At 34.8% G+C, this 15,258-nt stretch overlaps 1 protein-coding gene across 1 annotated transcript; it reads right to left on the reverse strand.

Annotated features, from left to right (window-relative positions):
* Positions 1-4,765: 4,765 nt before the first annotated feature.
* On the reverse strand, positions 4,766-9,473 carry LOC107614047 (mediator of RNA polymerase II transcription subunit 22a). The gene is made up of 4 exons (XM_088495964.1): positions 8,971-9,473; positions 6,396-6,585; positions 5,690-5,755; positions 4,766-5,307 (listed from the first exon to the last, which is right to left on the reverse strand). Exons 2-4 carry the CDS (start codon positions 6,564-6,566, stop codon positions 5,083-5,085), a joined length of 462 nt encoding a protein of 153 aa, XP_088352090.1. The 5' UTR covers positions 6,567-6,585; positions 8,971-9,473; the 3' UTR covers positions 4,766-5,082.
* Between the last annotated feature and the right edge of the window lie 5,785 nt (positions 9,474-15,258).

Below are 15,258 nucleotides of genomic sequence, written 5' to 3' on the forward strand. Positions count from 1 at the left end.
AAGCTATTTATGGCCATGTGGTTGTCTCGAAATCCTCTTCAATTCTATCTAAGCCTTGTGGTAAGAAATTCTAAACTTCTTGCCCAGTTTCCTATTATTTCCAATTTTGCTTTCTTGGGATAAGTTTTTGAGAGAATTGTGATTTTGGTGCTTTAGGGAAAGCTCAAGCACAATCTCAAGCAGAGTTTTGACCCAAGATTGAGAGGTACAAGATAAGAAAGCTCAATCTCTTAGTTGCCCATAATTTTGAATGAAAAATCCTAAGTATGAATGATAAATTAGTTATATTGATTGGGTAATATGGTTTAATTGGCTTGTTTGGAATTGGTTTTGGTGGAATTGGTGCAGAGTTAGGTTGCAAAATCAAAGTGGTGAGGCTTTGGTGGACGTTGGACTTGCTGGAGGAAAGCCAGGTTTGGGAAAAATAACCGTCATTAAGGTACATATTTAAGTTTTGGGTAGGCATTGTGTAAAGTTATGTAAATGCCTAGGTTAATTACCTTAGGATAGGATTGAATTAAATGTTGTATGTTGATGATGCGCTATGTGTTAGTGTGAGTTGTGAATTAAATGATATATGTTAATTTGAACGAGATGGTTGATTGTGTTACTTATTATGTCAATTTGTATAAATATTGGGTCGGAGGCCGTGAATGGGGTGAGAAGTCCCCCCATGAGGTGTGTATGAAATTGTTGATTTGAGTAATGAGATATTTGGTTATTACTTGAAGAAGTGTTGGATTGATTGATGAATCATAAATTGAATTGTTAGATGATAAATGGTTAGAGGGGTATGGTTGAGAATGAGTGAATGCATGTTGAGAATGTTTAGGAATGATTTTGGTATGATTTGGTTTGAATTGGATAGAGAACTTGTGAGTTTGAGTTAAGGTATGAAATTGGTAAAAGTGAAATTTTGACCAATTTCGACGGGTCATAACTTGGTTCTCGGACCCTTAAATCTTATGAAACTTATTTTAAAAGAAAATTGGGTCTGAGTATTTTATGACTTTTGAAGAACGGGCAGAAAATCATTTTTAATGAAAAAGTTATGAGTGTTTGAAGTTTGCGGTTAAAAACTGAATTCTGCAGAAGTTGCAAAAAATTGAGGTCATGCGTACGCATGAGGAGTGTTACAAAACTGGAAGAGTTTAGTGCGAGTTTTATGCGCATACCATGCGTATACACAGAAACCAAGTCATGTGTACGCACAACATGCCTTTCTGAATTGCATCTTTTTCGTGGGTGTTTCACGCGTACACACAGAAAGGGGGTTCATGCGTACACATAAGGCATCCGTACGCAGGATTATCCTGTTTTTCAAAAAATATTGTTTTCAACTGTTTTTGCCTATCCAACCTGCTTTTTCACCTCTGTAACCCCTATTTAAGGTCCCCTAACAAGTTCTCAGGCTTTGGAACGAGTGAGAGTGTATTGAACAGATTAAACTGATATGTTTGAGTGTGATACAGAATTGAGAAAACTAAGTGAATGATAAGACAATGGAAACTTGTGGTCAATGAACTTGTTGAATACCAAATTAATTTAAGACATGAATGATAAAGTTGATGGTGGTCTGATTTTACTGTACTGGCAAGGGCCGGGGTTAACTCTTGCTTGCATATTTGACTCGACTGGTATTCTGGCAAGGGTTGTTGTTTATTCCGCTTGCATTTTGACTGCTCTTTACTCTTGGCAAGGACGTGGCAAGGACGGTCGTATGATCCTGCTTGCACTGAGCTGACTTATGCCAAAACAAGGTTGGTTGGTAAACTCCCTCTTGTTTCGTGGCTCCTTCTGGCCGTAAGAGTATGCTCAGACACTATATCCCGTAAGAGTATGATCGGGTACTATATCTCATAATGCGCTTAATTAGTTATATGCACGACAAAGAGACAATGTCCGAGTTAGCTATCGGATGTGTCAGATTTTTACAATATAACTGACACATGAGCTCATAGTCAGTAGGACAGGCATGCATCATATGCATTTACATGAAATTGTCTGAGTGTGCATTGTTTTGGTTTGCCTACTTGTATATCTCTGTTTAATTCTTAATTGCATTATATCATATAACTATTCTTGCTTGTGTTTGCATCTTATTACTTGTGTTTGCTTTATTATATTTGATGCCGAAATTCTGTGGTATCGAACTGAAAAGAGACAAGATGAGGAAAAATTGAGGGATCTGAAAAGAGACAGGCAGAGAGAAGTATTGGAGAGAGCTTAAGTACGTAGTATGTTTACCTGTTTTCGGATTAGTTTGATCCTAGGCTTGGATCCTGTTTGTTGGAGGTTACGATTGCCTGCTGGGTTCATGTGATTTTATATCGTCTCTATTTGGAACTTTTACCTTGCTGGAAATCGGAAGGGTTCTCACACCCGTTTCGAAAACTTCTGTTTTTTAGATACAGGACATGATGTACCTCGCTAAGCGTGCTGGATTGCTTTCTTGGAAGCGAAGATTCATTTTGGGAGTTGTATTTTGTACTTAGTTTATATATATTCTCCACTTTTGTATATTAACTTATATATCCCTCTTAGAGGTTGATTTTAGAGAAACAGGATTTATGCTTGTGGTTGTTAACATTTTGGGATATATATATATATATATTAGCAGGCCTTTACTTCGCAGGTCGAGACTAGAGCATGTTATGTATCTCGTTTGGAATTCTATATCCTTTTATATATGTCTCTTTGGCTTTCTATATCAAACTTTCTACCTCAACGTTTTCGAAAGTCACGCAATTTCTATTTACTTTTGCGTATACTTTCTTTCAAGATTCCTAGTTAAACTATTCCTCATATATATACATGTATGTATTTTTTTCGTTTAGAGGTCGTAATACCTCACTATCTTTGATTTACGACCTAAGCATAAAGTTCTGTGTGATAAAGTGTTACATTGTGTGGATCAGATCATAATTCATATTGAGAATGATGAAGATGCAAATGAACTTGAACAAGAAATCGGAGACATTATTATGCTTAGAATAATAGTTGACTACGAAAAAAAAAATTGGCAGAGTACCTTATAGAACTTCTGCTTTAACAAGGAGAATGTATACGGTTGAATTTTTAGTTGGCTATCCAGTTAGATGTTACGAAAATTTTTCAATGGAAAAAAAAGTGTTCTTAAATTTTTGCAAAAGCTTTAGAGAATTTACAGATTTATGTAATGGGTTATAGAAGGGAGTTGCAATGTTTTTGATAATTGTGTGCCACAATTTGCGTCATAGAGTCGTCGCAGGATGCTTTCAACATTTGTGTCATACTGCAAGTACTGGTTTAGAAAAGTTTTAAGAGCAGCATGCAAATTGGATACATAGATTATTCGACCTCGAAATTCAGGGACCACTTATCCACATATTTTACATAACTATAAGTACTTTCTTTATTTGAAGATAATTTTTTTTTATATTCTCATAGCTATTTAATGTTTATTGTTATTATTGAGCTATTAGTAATTTTAATACATTCTCTTATGAAGACTGTATTGGTGCCATTAATGGCACATATGTATCTGCTTGATTTTCTGTTTCAAAACAAAATACTTTTTATGGAAGAAAGGTTTTGGTAAACGGATGAGAATGATTCCTCTCATTTTTTTTTTTTAATTATTTGGTAAATTATTATTTTTCATCTTAGATTTTTTAAATGAAACCAAAAGAAAATATGTAAAAAAAAATATTAAATGGTAAAAGATTACACTTTTCTAAACAATTGAGAGAAAAAATCGAAAGGATCCACTCCAATGAGAGGACAACCACTAACTAAAAATGAATTGTTTAATTATCGACACTCCTCATTAAGAAATATTATTGAAAGGTGTTTGTGTTTAAAAGCAAGGTTTCAAATTTTAAAGCAAATGTCAAACTACCATGTCCGGCAAAGACAAATTTCTACTGTATGTTGTACTATACGTAATTTTTTATTATTTTTTTGTTAAATAATCTATTGTTACTATGAATGTAGCTAATTATTTTAATATATTAATTTATTACATATTTGATATTATATGAAAAGTTAATTGTTAACTTAATAAAAATTAAATAATTAAAATTATAATTAAATACAAATATAATTTTAAATTCTAAAATATTAAAATATATTTTGAAAATAGACCGACCAAATATATTTTTATTATTTTCAACGTTTGGAAATGGATTTTCTTTTCACAAATCAATCGCATTTTCTAAAATATAAAAAATTAAAAATAAAAATTATTTTAAAAAAAACAAAAATAAAAAATTTTTTCAAACCAATAAACCCCTAATTGTTTTCTGAACTTGGAAAAAAAAAACTAAATATTAAAGAATATAATGCGAGAAGGGAGAAGCTAAATTGAATAAACAAGACTGCCTTAAAACTTAAAAGCAGTATATTTACCATAAAAGCAACATGACACATCTTTAAAAAAAAAAAAATTACAAATTCATTAACAATACACACATTTTGACTCTAACTTTAAATGAGAATGCTTAACAAGCCAAACCATTTGAAAAATCAAAAACCTCCTCTGTCATCTGCAAAGATACATTGCAAAGCTACCAAATATGATAAAAAGCATAAAATTTGCCTCAATCTTTGCTATATACCTTTTAAATAATTAGCTAAATATTGTAAAAGAATTCGAAGAAGATTCAATAACCACTTATCACTAATTAAAAAGTATGTATTTTATTCATAATTTTTAAAAGACCAGAAATTATAGTTTACTCAAAATAAAAAAGATAAAGTCCTATAACATAATCAACAAATAATACCGTAAAAAACAAACAAATAAGCATTGCTCTTACTCGTAATTTCAAGCTACATTTAAACCATCCATAGAATCCGTTGCACTTAAAATGTGCTAGGCTATATTCCTTCCAACTTTCTCAGTAATGGAATATCTAGCTTATATAATTCCTAGTCCTAATTTACATTCATCCATATTCAGAACTTAGAACCGGGCTAAAAAAAAAGAATCAATTATATACAGTCAAAGAGTTTTCATCAAAGTGTCAGGTGCAAAGCATTGTATATATATATATATATATATATATATATATATATATATAAACACTATGGTTTAAGGTTTTAAATATTCTTCTGCGCAGAAGAAGAATAATGAGTTTCAAGTTCCTTAAGACTTGCAGCAGCTTCTTCTCCAATTCTAGACAACAAACGATCAGTTTTCTCCCCGAGTTCGTTAAATTCAACCCTTCTTTGTTCTACATGGTCATTAAGAGAAGCAAACCCTGAAAAGATAGCTGTTTGCTTCAGCTCCGAGACCAACTTAAGTAACGAATCAGCTGCCTGAACCTGCAATATTGACCAATATAGATGGGAAATAAAAATCCGAGAAAAGATCTTAATAACCTTCAGAATCCAGCAAAAGCTTCTCAAATTGACCATGCTAAGCATGCCAAAAGCACACAAATTATAAATCAACTCTATATGCAAGCATTTATTAAATTATGTTCTATTTATATCAGACAAATTGCAGAATGAAATTTCCAGTATACCCAAACAAATCCATTAGTCACTCCAAAATCAGTTAAGATAATGATGATGAGTGGTACTTTGCATGGTAAGCCGCACAACTTTGATCTCTAAAACCTAAAATGATAATAGTTAATAGACATGTAGTCTTTGCAGGCATGCTTGCATAAAGGCAAAAGAATCATTAGAACTGCATTCTTACCATCCTAGCAGCACGCATCTCCATCATAAAAGATTCTTGTGAATTTCTAACAGGTGGATCATTAACCTGCAAGAATGCAAGCTTTTTGAAGTGAACAAGTAAACATTGTGCACGTAAACATTGGCATGACATGAAATTACAGAAGTTCCAAATAGAGGATTGCTGTTTGGTGTTAAAATGCAATGCGAAATACGACTCTCAATCAAATGGGGATGAAATACACAAAGTGCTCAATGATCATCTTTAGCTTTGGCTTAAAACTAAACACACAAATCACAAAATATGTTTCAGATTAATCAGATATCATTCACCATAAGGTGAAAAATGTTCTTCTTTAGTTCCATGTGAATGTACAACAAAAATATCAATCTAGAAGATTCAAATACAAAAAATACTTGGATAACATCATTTATTAAAATGGTAGCAAAATATTGTGCCAAAATGGTACTTAGAATGTAATCAATTTACATAGACCAGAATTGTGGAATCAATTTACATAGACCAGAATTGTGGAAAGCAAGATTCCCTATCTTAACATGAATTATGGTATCAGATTTCATCTTGTTTTTCATATGAAAATTCGCAATTAAAATGACAGTTACACAAAATCAACTTCAACATAAATACAAATGATATGATATGTAATTATACACTGACAATGACAATCAAATGCCATATAAAAATGCAGCATGGAATTAAAAAATACCCTGGCAACATTGACAAGGTGGCTGAAATTGTCCACAATATTGGCAATGTCACCTTCCACCCTCTGCAGCAATGTCTTCTGCTTCTGAGCAGCAGCTGCAGCAGCCGCTGCAGTAGGCCCACTTCCACCAACCCCCAACCCTCCTCCACCTACTGGTCCTCCTTTATTCATTTTGTTTATTCACTCGGACCTGCACACACACTTCCAAGAGTTAGTTAAGCATGAAGATTAATAAGTTCAGAAGCTTTGAATTTGTTCCGTTTCTAAGTGGCAATGTGCTATGTTGCATGGATACTAGTATGGTATGGTACATGTATGAGATAACAAAATTTATACGCAGGGATTTATGATATATATTATACTATAATAATATTATATTTAAAACTAAATTTCACACAAAAAAGAATAAAACACACCATTTTATCTTAAAAAAATTTCAGCAGTACCTCTGAAAATATATAAAGGAAAAAACAGCAACAAATATTTACCAACAACTATGATATTGATATGATAAAAAAGAAACGGAGCTTGCAACACCAACAACAAAACTGCAGTGAGATTTGCAGCGACAGAGTTGATGAAACAACAACAGTAACTGAATAATTCGGACAGCGGGGAGAATCAATAATCTGAGATGTGTGGGCACTGGTGTTGTTGCAAACCCACCACTAATCACCGCCAGCCTTGAAGTTGAGAGAAGAGGAAGTGAAGGATCAAATGCAAATGAAAACTGTGCCAAGTGGTTAAGGGAAACAACAGTAAATGACCTAAATAGCTAAGCAGTAAGCAGCACCAAATTGGTTGAGGGTATAAATGAAAAGAGATTGATAACTAAATCATTAACACAGCAGCATCAACCATATGAAATCAGTATACTCATAACATAACAGCAACAACAATGAATTAAGATACCAAATCAAGAATGTCATAAGCAATAACATAGCAACAGCTGGAACAACAAATTAAATTAACAGAAGTGCAGAACTACAGAAGCAACAGGAGCAAAAAAATCACAGAAACATTTGATGGGAGGGTCGACAGCAGGAAAAAATTCGCAGTGAAGGAGAGAAAATTATTAGAGAAGCAAAAAAAATTAAAGAAGGAACTAACAAAGTGGGAAAGAAATAAAATAAAAAACAAACAGAAGCAAAGAAAGAATATGAACCAGTGAAGGGACAACACTGGCGGAAGATGGGACGCAACGGCAAAGTGAAGCGGTGGCGGCAGAAGGAGAAGAGGAACAGGGAAAAGAAGTGGATAGCAAAGACCGGGGAGGGATAGGGTTCATGCTAACTGAATTTTTTGCTTTTTAAAAATAGAAAAGAAAAGAATCGTCCTAGTCATAGTTATCAAAACCAAACAAGTAATCGAACTGGTCAAACTATTGTGTCACTGGTTCAACCGGTGGGTCACCGATTGAACTCGCTGACCCGGTCTCACTTAAATAATCAATTGTCCAGAGATTAATAAAGAAAACACCCTGAAAATTTAAAGTTATAATGCAAAGGCTGAGATTATGACTTCTTTGTTTTTCAAGGAAATATATTCCATTGAAAAATAGACTAACATAGTAGCATTCTAATTTTTTTTTGTTTTTGTGAACATGAACAATCCTCTAGAAAAGCCTAAGTGTGTGGTTGTGACTTGTGATTATGTTTTTATGTGCACAATGTATCTTTACAGTCACTGTTTTTTGCACCTTTTAGCATCTTTGTTCTAAACATGCAAAGGAAAACAAAAGGGCCAAAGAACAGAATATAGAAGACCCTTCCTGAATTAAAAACATGACAAATATAAGAAAAAAACTTCAACTGAAATTTAAATTCCATGTTGACACTTTTTTTTCGGTACTTGAACCCACTCACAAAGAAACCCATAGAAGAGGGTGGGCGTTGTACAAAATCAACAAATCCAGGCACAAACACACCCGGTCAGAAGCACAGAAATAAGATACAAACAGAAAACAGTCCTTAAAACATAAACAACAAACTAAAACTAACAGATAAGCACATAGCAAAAGACTAAAGGCTACAGATTAATGTAAACCGAAACACCCTCATGTCCTCCCAGATTCTAGCTTTCTATCAGTCCAATTCCTTTACCAAAAATCCTCCAAAGTTAATACTTCACAGTACAAGTCCTCTAATTGTAAACCTTCCCATTTTCTCTCTTTTTGAAAAAAAAAACTCTTATTTATTACCACTGACCTCCAAATCAAACTATTGCGAAGTGATTAATCCACTGAGGAAATTAAAAAGTGCTACACAACACCGGGAGAAAGACCCTTTTATTGAATCTTCATCATTTGATTATCAAGCTAGGAGACAAATTTTATAGTGTCAATGAAAATATCTTCTGCTCTATCATCTCTCTCCAACTTTAGTATTCAAGCCTCAAAAGGAAAAAGAACAAATAGAACAACAAATTAAATTAATTAGTTTTACATACAAATACTATTCATCTAAACCTATTACAAATTAAATGAATCAGTTTTACATACAAATACAATTAGCATCAATAAATCAAACAGCAAATAAAAAATCAATAAGAATAACTTTAAAAAAAAAACACTCACCTACACTACGCTGCAGAAGCCGAAAGTCAGAAACAAAGTCAGGGACGGTTTTCCAACTTGGGGCCGTTGCAGTGTTCGCGGTTGCAGAGCAGGCCACCGGAGAGAGAGCAGAGCTTCGAAGAGGAGCCAACACGATGACGATGGAGGAAGCAGAGGCAGATGAGGCACGAGGCGGAGGCGGAGGCAGAGACAGGCGAGGCACGCCGGAGCCAAGGCGGCGGGGACGACACAGATGGAGAAGGCAGAGGCGAGCAGACACTGGCGGCGTGGGGACGAGGCAGAGGAGCCGGCTAGGGAAGCGACGAGTGACGTCCTCCGTCGTTGGCAGCCGTTGTGTTCGGCGGTGACCGTGCGGAACTGCGGTGAGTGAGCGAGAGCGAGTGAATCTGGGATTCTTGGGAGAGAGTGAGCTGAGAGTTGAGGTTGGGGATGGTTGGGGCTTTGGTACTTGGGAGAGAGTGCATCTGTTAGGGTTTTTTTTTTTTTTTAAGTGAATACTCGTCTCGGCCTCTCAGCTATTGACAAATTTTTTGAAGACCTGCGAGACCCATAATAAAAAAAAAAAAGAAAATACTATTTGTGCACTAAAATCAGTTATTAAAATCAATTATCAATGTATTTTTGTATAAATATATATGTAATTTAATTTATTTTTAATGTATATTTATATTTTAGTATGTATTTTATACTAATAACTTATTTTAATAGTTAATTTTAGTATACACTTAGTATAATTCTAAAAAAATACTTTTTTCTGCCCTTGTCTTTAATGATGTGAGATTAGCTAACTTTTTGTTAAGGATCTTTCATAAATTAATAGAATAAGTTTTTTTTAATAGAATAACTTTTTTTTTTGTCAAGAAATTAATAGAATAAGTTAACGTGATATATTAATTGGCTGATTTGTTTTCTTTTTATTATTATTCTAACGGGCCTATGGTCCAAAATAAAAGAAATTAAACGATAATTTTTCTAAAAAACTTTATCCTTTTTTCATATGCATAAACAAACGGTACCATTATGGTTGGAATTTCTTCAAATCACTTAATCCACTTTTCTATATCTTGTCCATACTAAGCTAAAACGTCAACACATTGGTTTGTCTCTCTAAAAACATGCCAAATTATCATCCTGTGTGGTCTAGTCATAAGCTCTTTTATGAAACGCACCAACGAAGTTTTCACATGCTTCTTCACCACGACACTTTGGAGAAGATGAACAATGCAGCTAGAATCAGACTCCACTACAAGGTAGAGGATGCTCATTTTCACCGTTAATTTCATATCCACAAAGAACTCCAAAGTTCTGCTATTATAATTGTACACTTCTCAATGTTCATGCTAAATCCGGCAAGAAACCTTCTTCTGGAGTTACGGATGATGCCGCCACTAGCTCCTCTGCTACCCGGTTGAAGGACAGAGCCATTAACATTTAACTTGGCCTAGCCCTCTTCAGGTGGTTCCCACCCAATATCCAAAGTCCTGGTAAGTTTGAGAATTTTGCTACTATATGTTTAGTGATGTTAAGAATGTAATTGTAATTTGCTGCTAGAGTTGTAACCATATGTTGAATTTGGGCTTGTTGACTGTTCTGATTATTGAAAACAAGCTCATTTCTACATCTCCAAGCTATGTTGCAGGTAGTAATAAAGATGATGGTCCATGGATACCATTGTAGGAAGGAGTAAACTTTAAAAGATTGTTCTCCAACCATTCTTTGTGGGCTTGGTTGAAGAAATTAGGCTTTAAGTTACTATTGACAATGCTATTCCAGACGGTGCGGATGAAAGGACAGTCACGCAACATATGAAGCAGAGTCTCATCATCATTTCGGCATCTTGGGCAGCTTCCATCATCGTAAAGACCTCTCTTCTTTCTCTTGAAATTTGTCATTAGAGCATCATGAGTAATCAACCAACTAAAAGACTTTAGTCTCTGTGGGAGTTTTGCTTTCCAAATATGTTTATAGAGTCTGTTGTCTTCTCTCCCGTCACTGTAAAACGTTTTATATGCTGATTTGATAGAAAAATTACCATTTGGATTAGCTAGCCAGCTGATGAAATCATCTCTAACATAGGGGCTGGCTGCTTTAATAGTATGAATAATATCTGTGACCTCCTCAGGTAGAACCAGGTTTAGCACTTCCCAATCCCACTCGCTATCTTCCGTTACATAATCTGCTACTTTCTCATTTAGCTTGTTTCATCTAACTCAACTAGAGATACTTTCGAAAGCTCTGTAAAACCTGGAACCCATTGTTCTTTTCAAAAAGAAGCCATAACATTTCCTAGCCTCCAAATAAGGCTACTTTTAAATTTTTCCCATACTTTAGTAATCCCAAGCCATGCATTAGAATTACTTAATATGCGTTGAATATTAGGCATGACACCTTCGCCACAACCATACTTTGCCCGCATAACCTTGACCCAGAGCGCTTCTCTATTGTGGATGAGGCCCCAAACAAGATTCATTAGAAATAGGGAATTAGATTCTTGTGCCTTTCGGATGCCTGACCCACCCTTCTTTTTCGGTTTACACACGTTGTCCCAACAAAAAAAATGTATTTTCTTTTCCTCATCACTGCTTTTTCATGAGAAATCTCTGCAAATTTTGTCTATCTTATTGCACACTACTACTGGAATCTTCACAGTTTGCATGCAGTAGCTAAGAATAGTTGATAGCACTGATTGTACAAGTGTGCACCTTCCGGTTAAGGTGAGAGTCTTTCTATTCTAGCTAGATAACTTGATTTGCATCTTGTCAATAACAAATTGAAAGTGTTGTTGATTACATTTTTCATGAATGAGAGAGACTCCCAAGTATTTTTCCAAGTTAGCTATGAGGTTGATTCCTAGGTCTTGGCTCAGCATTTGTCTCATGGTATGATTAACATTATTAGAGAAGTACACACAAGACTTGCCAAGGTTGATTTTCTATCCCAAACACTCACAAAAATAATTTAAAACCTCCTTGATAATCTGAACTTATTTTCTGTCCGCTTTTGCAAAGAGAACTAGGTCATCTGCAAAATAGAGATGAGAAATTTTAGGCCCCCTCTTGATAGAGTTATAGGTTCCCATTTATTATCGTGAACTAACTTATTTATCAAATAGGATAAACTTTTAATGCACAAAACAAAGAGGTACGGGGAAAGAGGATCTCCCTGTCTGATTCCTCTATTTGGGATAAAGCTTTCTGATAGAGAGCCATTCCAAATAAGGTTCATGGATGTCGTCGATAGACAAAAGATAATAACACTTTGAATTTGATCCTAGATCCCGGCATCTTTGAGGGAGTCTGTTGAGCGGATAATTTATACGCTTTTTGGCATTGTTTTTAGGTAGTTTTTAATATGTTTTAGTTAATTTTTATTATATTTTTATTAGTTTTTATGCAAAATTCATATTTCTAAACTTTACTATGAGTTTGTGTATTTTTCTGTGATTTCAGGTATTTTCTGGCTGAAATTGAGGGACCTGAGCAAAAATCTGATTCAGAGGCTGAAAAAGGACTGCAGATGTTGTTGGATTCTGACCTCCCTGCACTCGAAGTGGATTTTCTCGAGCTACAGAAGCCTAATTGGCGCGCTCTCAATTGCTTTAGAAAGTAGACATCTTGGGCTTTCCAGTAATATATAATAGTCCATCCTTTGCCCGAGTTTTGATAACACAAACTGGCGTTTAAACTCCAACTTTCTACCATTTTTTGGCGTTAAACACCAGAACTGGCATAAAAGCTGGAGTTAAACGCCCAAACTGGCACCAAGCCTGGTGTTTAACTCCAAGAAAAGTCTCTACATGTGAAAGCTTCAATGCTCAGCCCAAGCACACACCAAGTGGGCCCCGGAAGTAGATTTCTGCATCATTTACTTATTTCTGTAAACCCTAGGCTACTAGTTCATTATAAATAGGATCATTTACTATTGTATTTTGATCTTTAGATCATTTTTTGAGACTATCTTTGTATCACTTTTGATCTCTTGATCACGTTTAGGGGGCTGGCCATTCGGCCATGCCTGGACCTTTATCACTTTTGTATTTTCAACGGTGGAGTTTCTACACCCTATAGATTAAGGTATGGAGCTCTGCTGTTCCTCATGAATTAATGTAATTACTACTGTTTTCCATTCAATTCACGCCTACTTCTTATTCTAAGATATTCACTCGCACTTCAACCGGATGAATGTGATGATCCGTGACACTCATCATTATTCTCACTTATGAACGCATGCCTGACAACCACCTCCGTTCTATCTGCAATAGCTTGAGTGTGTATCTCTTAGCCTCCTGATTCACGACGCATGGTTGCCTCTCCTAACAACAGAGCCCTCCATTCCGTGAGATCAGAGTCTTCGTGGTATAAGCTAGAATCAATTGGCAGCATTCTTGAGATCCGGAAAGTCTAAACCTTGTCTATGGTATTTCGAGTAGGATCTGGGATGGGATGACTGTGACGAGCTTCAAACTCGCGAGTGTTGGGCGTAGTGACAGACGCAAAAGGATCACTGGATCCTATTCCAACATGAGTGAGAACCGACAGATGATTAGCCCTACGTAACCCGTAGCCGGACCATTTTCACTGAGAGGACGGACGGTAGCTATTGACAACGGTGATCCCCCAACATACAGCTTGCCATAGAAAGGAGTATGAATGATTGGAAGAAGGCAATAGGAAAGCAGAGATTCAGAAGGAACAAAACATCTTCATACGCTTATCGGAAACTCCTACCAATGAATTACATAAGTACTTCTATCTTTATTTTGTGTTTCCTTTATCTTTTAATTATCAAAACCTCAAACCCAATTCAATTCGCCTGACTGAGATTTACAAGAGTGACCATAGCTTGCTTCAAGCCGACAATCTCCGTGGGATCGACCCTTACTCACGTAAGTTATTACTTGGACGACCCAGTGCACTTGCTGGTTAGTTGTGCGGAATTGCAAAAGTGTGATTGTAATTTCGTGTACCAAGTTTTTGGCGCCATTGCCGGTGATTGTTCGAGTTTGGACAACTGACAGTTCATCTTGTTGCTCAGATTAGGTAATTTTATTTTATTTTTAAGCTTTTTTTTATTTTCAAAATATTCAAAAAAAATTATATAATAATATAGTTTTTAAAAAATAAATTATTCTGTGTTCTTCAGAATTTTTAAAGAATGAATTCTAGAGCTTCATGAGATATGTTGAATCCTGGCTGGCTGTTAAGCCATGTCTAATCTTTTGGACCGAGGTTTCACTTATCCTTAGAAGAGCTTCTTTGTCTTTCTCATCAATTGAGCTGTTGTATGTAATGTTCTGCTGAAGCTTGGCTGGCCATTGGCCATGTCTAGTGTTTTGGACCGAAGCTTTCACTGAAAGCTTGGCTGGCTAGTAAGCCATGTCTAATTCCTGGACCGAAGCTTTAGACTAACATTGCATGATTCCTAGAATTCCTATTAAAAATTTTGAATTTCTCTATTTTCTTTTCCAAAATAATTTTCGAATATATATATATATATATAATACAAATTTTTTTTAAAAAAATCATAAAATCAAAAATATTTTGTGTTTGAGTCTAGTGTCAAATTTTAAGTTTGGTGTCAATTGCATGTTTTTCTTTTTCTTGCATTTTTTTGAAACTTTATGCATTATGTTCTTTATTGATCTTCAAGTTGTTCTTGATGATTTTCTTTGTTCTGATCTTTAAACTCTCATGTTTGGTGTCTTTTGTTGTTTTTCATATGCATTTTCAAATTGTTATTGTCCCTAGTATGCAAACTTCTAAGTTTGGTGTCTTGCATGTCTTTGTTTTCTTGAAAAATTGTCAAAAATGTGTTCTTGATGTTCATCATGTTCTTCAAAGTGTTCTTGGTATTCATCTTGGCATTCAAAGTGTTCTTGCATGCATTATTTGTTTTGATCTTGATTTTCCATGTTTAGTCTCATTCTGTTATTTTTCTCTCTCATCATTAAAATTTAAAAAAATTTTCATAATCATGTCTTTTCAAGTCAATAATACAGAGAATTGAAGATTCAGAACATACAGCAGATGAATTACAGAGAAAAAGCTGGGCGTTCAAAACGCCCAAAAGGGTAGTATTTTGGGCGTTAAACGCCAGAATGGACACCATTTTAGGCGTTTAACGCTAGGACAACACAAAGGAGGTAAGTTAGTTTTTAATTCAAATCTTTTTCAAATCTTCATAATTTTTCAAAATTAATACTAATATTTAATGTGATTGATTCAAAAAAATCTCAAGTTGTTACTTGCCTATTAAGAAAAGTTCAATTTTTAAATTTTGAAATCATAT

Source organism: Arachis ipaensis, chromosome B8 (genome assembly GCF_059453495.1).
Source record: "Arachis ipaensis isolate K30076 ecotype BB chromosome B8, ASM5945349v1, whole genome shotgun sequence".
Taxonomy (NCBI): domain Eukaryota; kingdom Viridiplantae; phylum Streptophyta; class Magnoliopsida; order Fabales; family Fabaceae; genus Arachis; species Arachis ipaensis.